Source organism: Lactuca serriola, chromosome 2, assembly GCF_051521515.1.
Source record: "Lactuca serriola cultivar US96UC23 chromosome 2, Lser_US96UC23_V15, whole genome shotgun sequence".
Classification (NCBI taxonomy): domain Eukaryota; kingdom Viridiplantae; phylum Streptophyta; class Magnoliopsida; order Asterales; family Asteraceae; genus Lactuca; species Lactuca serriola.
In genome coordinates, this window is record NC_136409.1 from 177,638,819 (window position 1) to 177,646,594 (window position 7,776).

At 35.0% G+C, this 7,776-nt stretch overlaps 1 protein-coding gene across 1 annotated transcript; it reads right to left on the reverse strand.

The window, feature by feature from the left end:
* Positions 1–2,956: 2,956 nt before the first annotated feature.
* Positions 2,957–3,628, reverse strand: LOC145090613 (uncharacterized). Its single transcript, XM_079028754.1, has 2 exons — positions 3,297–3,628; positions 2,957–3,210 (listed from the first exon to the last, which is right to left on the reverse strand). The coding sequence occupies exons 1-2, from the start codon at positions 3,524–3,526 to the stop codon at positions 3,117–3,119; spliced, it is 324 nt and encodes a 107-aa protein (XP_078884880.1). The 5' UTR covers positions 3,527–3,628; the 3' UTR covers positions 2,957–3,116.
* Positions 3,629–7,776: the final 4,148 nt, after the last annotated feature.

Here is a 7,776-nt window from a genome sequence, read left to right on the forward strand (position 1 = left end):
ATATCACATAATCAAATAATTGCATGGTACTTTGGGGTCTACATACTGGATCCGACTAATCGTACACTTGCACCCTCCTTTATTATTTTGAAATCCATTTGAAAATTGTTTTGAAAATCTTTTTGTTGATTTGTGACTGGATTCACAGGAGTGTGCCTCCAATTCACTCAAACCAAGGTTTTGATACCAACTTGTAACACCCATAAAATTCAAGCCAATTTAAAACTTTTTCAACCAATTAAAAACCATTAATTATTACAAAGTGCTTTCAAAATAGTTTCATATTAGAGTTCCCAGAAATCATGATCATAAATCGAGGAAGTGTACGGTCACGCCTTCGTCTTCCCGCGGTCATCCGTTGTACCTGAAACAATAATCGATAAATGTAAGCTCGAATGTTTAGTGAGTTACCCCCAAAATACCCATACAAAAAACAATACACATACAATAACAAACAGCATACTATAGGTTCAATCATCCATCGGTATGGAATACCTCAGGCCTTTTAACCATCGGGTTGGAATGCCAACATACTATGGATCCAATCAACCATCGGGTTGGAATACCCCAGGCCCTCAACAATCGGGTTGGAATGCCCACCTACTACGAGTCCAATCATCCTCGGGATGGAATACTCTCGGCCCACAACCATCGGGTTGGAATGCCCGCACACAATACATATATAACAGATACTATGGGTACAATCATCCATCAGGATGGAATACCCCAGGCCCACAACCATCGGGTTGGAATGTCCACATACTATGAGTCCAATCATCCACGAGATGGAATACTCTCGGCCCACAACCATCGGTTTGGAATGCCCACACACAATACATATATAACAGATAATCACACATAATGAGTCTAGTCATCCTCGGGATGAAATACACTCGGCCCATAACCATCAGTTTGGAATGCCCATAACCAATCAAACATGTGCACCTATATCAGATAATCATATAACAGTCTATAGAGACAACGTACTAGGTCCTATCATCCTCGGGATGGAATACCCACAACTACCAATCAATCATGTGTACATATAATAGGTAATCTCCTACCAGCATACAGACAGTCAGACCAAACTACAGGTCACTATAGCATAACCATCCTATCTACCAGGATATATATCTAAAATCTCATAACAGCAACTAATCTGAATAATAATGCAAAGGGCCATCCTTAGTGCCTTAGACCCTTGAGTATAGTGAGGATAACTCACCTCACAACTGTCGAACTGAAGTGATAAACTCAAACTCTCAAATCACCGCCACGTGCTCCACCGCCTATATTTACCATATGACCATATTCATAAATTTCCAATTTTACCAAAATACCCCAGAAGTCAACTAGTCAACCCTTGGTCGAAGTCCAAGTCAATGGTTAAGGTCAACAGTACATGTTGACCCGACTCGTCGAGTGCAGTTCACCGACTCGTCGAGTCCTTTCTGAACTCGAGAAGTCGTGAAATCCCCCCTTTGACTCGTCGAGTCTCCCTGCAACTCGCAGAGTTTATGCATGTCCAAATGTCGTGAAGAACCCTAACTGACTCGCCGAGGCCATGCAAAACTAATTACGGGTCATCTTCAATTGGCTCATCGAGTTGACCAGGCAACTCGTCCAGTCCCATTTAGTCCATCACTCATTCAGATGATTTTAAGCTACTCCAAGGCTCTTGACAGTAGATCTATGCTCCTAGAGTATTGTTATCACGTAAAGTTGTTAACTTTACGTGCATGCAAGGTTCTATGAAGCTAAAACACTCATAAATAGCATTAGGATAAGGTTTTGGACATGGAGGAGGGCAAAAGCTTCATAAAGCTTAAGGCTTTATGTCCATAAGGCCTTGGGAAGTCAAGATATGAAACTATGCCCTTGTGACAAGCTCAAACCCGATTGTGACCCCCACCTTGCCCTAGAAATGTCCATTTCTTTTACTAAAATGGAGATCTAAGCAATGAAATGTAAAGGTGGTAGCTTTATACCTCAATCTTGTTGCTACAACATTGGAAAGGTTGGATCTACAAGCTCTTCCTTGTTCCAAGCTCTTAACTCCTCAAGAAATGCTCCAATGCACTATCTTTTGGTCTCACACACTCAAAAATGGAGGCTAGCTAGCTATTAGGGTTTCTCTGGACGTGAAGGTGACAAGAGAGGCTGAGGAGGGAAGTTAAGGACCTTTAAATAGGATGCAAACCCTAAGATTTAGGGTTTTCACTTTCCTGCACCTACTCGTCGAGTCGGTTCCTCTAACTCGTCGAGTAGGGTATAAAACCCACGAGGCTGATTTGGTCTCTACTCGACGAGTTGGTCTATCAACTCGTCGAGTTGACTTTAAAACTTGACTCTCGGAGCTTTAAACTAATATCGGGAAATTGGGATGTTACAACAATAGAGGTGTTGCTAATGATGTTGTTGAAACCTGCTGGTTACATAACCTCTTTCGTGAGTTGTTCCACTATCCCCAAAAAGGCTACCATTATTTATTGTGACAACATCAACGTTGTTTATCTTGCTTACAATTCGGTTCAACATCAACGAATGAAGCATATTGAGATTGATATACATTTTGTTCGAAATAAAGTTTCTTTGGGTCAAATTCAGGTCTTGCATGTACCCTCTTCAACTCAATATGCGGATACTTTCACTAAAAGTCTATCTTCTCCGCTCTTTCTTGATTTTCGTAACAGTTTGAACGTTCGATGCCCACTCATTCACACTGTGCAGGGCTGTTAGTGGATTTTATTTGTTAGGCTTATTATTGTTGTATTTGTCGATAGTTTGTATTGACTCATCCGATTGTTATGTGACTTATTGTATTGTTTTCCATATATATTCATTATTGAATGAAAGGAGGTTTTACGGGGAAAATATTTTGATTACACATGCAAGACCTACCTATACAATAATTTGTGATATATATATTTTGTACTTAAAAAGATACATAAAAATGAAAGTTACAAAGTAGAAAATAAAAACAAATATTACAAATAAATGTGTGCCGATCTCAATACAACCGAAACATAAATCATACAATCATAGTGAAATTGCTACTACTAGACCAACATAAAAACAAAACATATTATACGATAAATAAATAAAATGTTTTTCTTTTATCTTGGAGACACTAAAACCAATATCAAATGGACAAATCTTTCGTTCTTGTAAATTGTAATACATGTCATATTTCTACTCATGATCTTTATACTGTACAAAACATGTTTCAACCATTTAAACAAGTATAAGTGAATAATCTTAATCTAAAAGAATTAGATAGAACCATTTACACTCACTTATGCCCTCTACCCTTGTCACTAGGACCAGAAGAAGCCGTGTAGTAAGCTTGAACTTTTCCAACACGTTGAACCGGAGCCACCTTGTCATCAACTTTACTACTGGTGGTTGTGCCTGGAGGTGATGGAGATGGTGGTGGTGGTGGTGGTGGTGTGTTTCTTGAGACGGCAGAAGCCACCATGACCATTAATATCAACGCCCACAAGGTGGTTCTTGTTAGGTTGGCCATGTCGGATTTAGTATGTGTTTTAGAAATGTGTTTTTGTTGGTGAATTATGGGAATATTATGGAGAGAATTAAGGGGTGGTGGAGAAAAGGGAGGGGAAAAGAATGGTGTGTAATTTGTTGAAGAATGAAGATACGCTTCTTTATATAATAAGGGGATATGACTAAAGGACGGTGAAGGGCTTTTTGGAATGTAGGTTCTTTTTTGGGGTTTGAATGATGGAGATTTATTGGATGTAACATTCTCTCATTTTCTTCAAATACAATATTTTTAATTTTAGCTTATTTCAAATTTTGTTTTTTTTAATGAGAATTTATTATTTGTATCTCATCGGGTAATTTTTTGTCTTGTTTCTTATTAACACATATTTGATGATTTACCGAATAACATTTATTAATAAATTTTGAATATATGATTTTTAAGTTATTATAAATGTATTAGTAGAAGACGTAACAATCAACTCTTAAAGTTAATAATTATATAATTTTATTTGTATATTTTATCAATTATTTGTATTATTTGAATTAAATAAAAACTTCAATAAAAAACACTAACTTAAGGCTTTTAGCTTTTAGTTTTCATGTATAGTGGTATGCCTGATTACATGATAAAAATTAAAAAAATAATAATAATAAAACTAACACCTAAAAATTCTCATATGAGTTTCTTTTATAAAATATTTCCGAATGATAAAGGGTTTTTTCCCAATAAAAACTCAGCCATCAAATATACATATTATTAATTATTTTATTTATTAACCAAAAAATATATGTATTTCATTTTGATAGGTTCAAATTCTATGTTTGACCATGAATTAGAAAAGGATTTTGGTTGGTGGAGTTTTGGGAATGAAATTTGCATCTACTAACTTTCAGACTGTTCCCCAATACATGAGGGATTCGCTTTCTTCTAAAACCTTTCTTTATTAATAGTGAATTTGACAAATCTTATCAATTATATATCGATCAATCCATCATGGTTGGAGATTAATAGAGAGATGCATCAAGCGTGGGCCTCACCGGGTCCCGCTTTGGGCCCAAAAGCCCGGTTTCAAGATATCGATTCTAAAAGGTTCGAAACCTGTCTCGCTCTTATTGGTCTTTAACCCATCGATCCTGGGTTCTTCCTTTTCATTTGTTTTTGCTATTATTAAATTATAAAAAATTTATTTGGAATTATAACAGAAATTACAAAATCTATAACAACTATTAAGTAATATATTAGTTTTTTTACGATAAATTTAACATTACTATATGTAATAATAACAATAACACGACTTAAAATAACTTCATTCAAACTATGTAAATATTACATTATAATATTCAAAATAAGATTACAACAACAAATAATATGATGTAACTTAAAACAAACTAATAAACTAATGAATGTTAGACTATGTGTAATTGTATAGATCAACATCTTTCATACATCAACAGGAACATGGACAATGTTGATTTAGGCTAATTCAACACATGTTGTGTTTCTGCACCAACGTACTCGAATTGCAACAAATTTGGTTGCATGTCTATTTTTAGCAACCTACTTACTTAAGATTGACATTACATTTATTGTACCTGTGTTATATTGCTTCTAACATGTCCTAGTAGTCATATGCCCACCATCAAAACCATTTTATGGGATTCTTTGACCAGATGTCATCATCGTTAAAACTGTGTTATTTCACAATATTTCAACACTGTCTCATAATTGATCATGCTCAAACCACCAAAATCTCCCATCAACTCTTACATGTAAGACTCTAATTTTTTTTGGGGTCGAAATAGGTTAACCAACTTGTGATTTTTTACCATAAAATGATAGGTAATGAGAAATAACCTTAAGTTCTAAAGTTTAATGGTGTTTTTTCTTTTATTCTCATTCGATTAGTATTTACACACATTATAATATATCTTTAAAATATAACAAGATTGTTACTTTTAAATAATTATAAACGTATTTGGTAAAACTAACTGGAAGTTGTAGCTCTAATTTATGCAAAAGTGTTTGACAAAACTAATTGTTAGCAAGACATTCATACACGATGTCATGATATGAATTAGATATAATCATAAGTTATAATAACTTAAGACATTCATATACTTGCATAAAATCATTCATGTAGTTTAAAAGTACTATTGTGTAATATGCTTAAATAATTGTAAATAATTTAACATGTATCATTCATACCATAAAAATTATCCTTTAACCATGTACCCTAAAATTAGGAAAAACACCACATGTACTCATATTGGAAAGTTAGGTCAACTAACTTTACTTTCTTCTTGATTGTTTCTCTAGCTTACAACCCCACTCGTTTCATTCCAATATATAACTTTAGAACTCTAAGTCTTATTCCAAGACATTTAAAGTGTTCCACTTCTAGACTTGCAAGTATTGCTCTTAGTTTAAGTATTACATAGAATTTCATGACGAAATAAAGACTTATCAACTCCCTAATCTCCTCCTCAGACAACCATGGACTGTCTTGGCCGCCCGCTCCAGCTCCTGATCCAGATTCCCTCGTGAACACTATACTTAAAATAAACCAAAAAATATCAAATAAGGCACATTTCATACCATATGAGCTATTCTAAATAATGAAACCTTATGGGTTAACTTACTTCCCTATTACACGTACGGGTCCTGTGCTTCCAGTAGTACGGGCTCATACTACCTTCCACACCTATCCGTATTTGTCTTAGAGGGTCCTCACAATAGCCCTAACATCACACACTAAGATAAGCATACATCCTACCCTTAATCCCTAGAGAATAGCTAGACATTCCCCAACTGGCTGGCTGCTCGCACACAAACCCATCCATGAAACTTCCATTAACCCTATAGCACTCGCGTATGCTAATCATACATAACACTGGATCCTATAGACATTTGAATACTTGATTTTACCCTAAGCCCACAACCAGAAAAGGAACAGGAAATAAGGCCAAACCAAACATTCTCAGGCTATAAAATATTAGTTATGTACAACTATGATGCATACACTAATCAACTACAATAATGATGTCAATTTCTTACAAGAAATATCCCTAGGCTATTAGGCATCATATATCAAGCAATTCTACCATGTAATTCCTGAAGACCCCTAGCTTACCACTAACATGTTGTTCTAACATAAACATAATATCAAATAATAGTGTGGGTAACTTGGGGTATACTTTCTTGCTCCGACTGATCGTACACCTCACATCCTTCATTGGTTATATTTGAAAATAATTTTGAAAACCTTTGCAGTTCCCTAGTTTGAGTATGGATTCACACAGATGTCCATCCAATTCCCTAAAACCAAGGATCTGATACTAACTTGTAACACTCCAAAAATAAAAGAAATCTAAATTTTTTAAATTTCAAACATTAACCAACATTGTTTACAAAAATAGTCACTGTTTCAAAAGCATTATTCAAAATCAGAGTTTTCCCAAGACCCAGTGACATAAAATAGGAAGATGTGTGCGATCACGCCTTCGCTTTCCCACGATCCTCAAAAGTACCTGAAACAATAAACTAAAACTCTAAGCCAAAGCTTGGTGAGTTACCCCAAAGTACTAACACACCACATGACAAACCAAGCATACAAATATGAGCGGCCACCCTGACTGGACTACCTCGTAGGGCCTACAGCCTATTTGGACCGCTCTACGAGCCTTTGCCATGAATGGACCGCCTCGTAGGGACTACAACCTATCTGGACTACTCTATGAGCCACCGGTCTGACTGGACCACCTTGTAGGGTGTACAACCTATCCGGTCATCCCCAGGTTTCTTGGCCTACATCACAAAATAGGATCGCCTCAACCCAACACAATATGTCGACATATGTAACAAACAAGCATAAACATAGAACCAACATATATAGATATTCATACAAATATACTAGAAAAATTCATAAAATGATATATGGAAAAAAAATTAATTCAAAATTACTATAAATTGACATTTGTCAAATTGAAGGAGAAGATATCATGTGACAAAAAAATTTTATTTATTAAGGAGAATATTAAAATAAAATATAAAATATTTAAGAAAATTAAGAAAACAAATTTAAATGGCATATTAAAACAAAAAAAAATCATGATTAAAACAAAACAAAAAAAAATTGTATATCATAGGGATATTTTTACGGATTTGTCTAATTTTTAAAATTTAATTTCAATTTCTCTTTTGATTTTAATATTTCTTTAATTCTTTAATGACAAAGCACCGCTTCCGTATTCTGCGATGCGAGACGACGTGGC

Coding starts and splice junctions, on each gene's coding strand:
- LOC145090613 (XM_079028754.1), bottom strand. CDS start 3,526: ATGGCCAACCTAACAAGAACCACCTTGTGGGCGTTGATATTAATGGTC. Junction 3,211..3,296: donor GACAAGGGTAGAGGGCATAA/GTGAGTGTAAAT, acceptor TGTTTTGTACAG/TATAAAGATCATGAGTAGAA.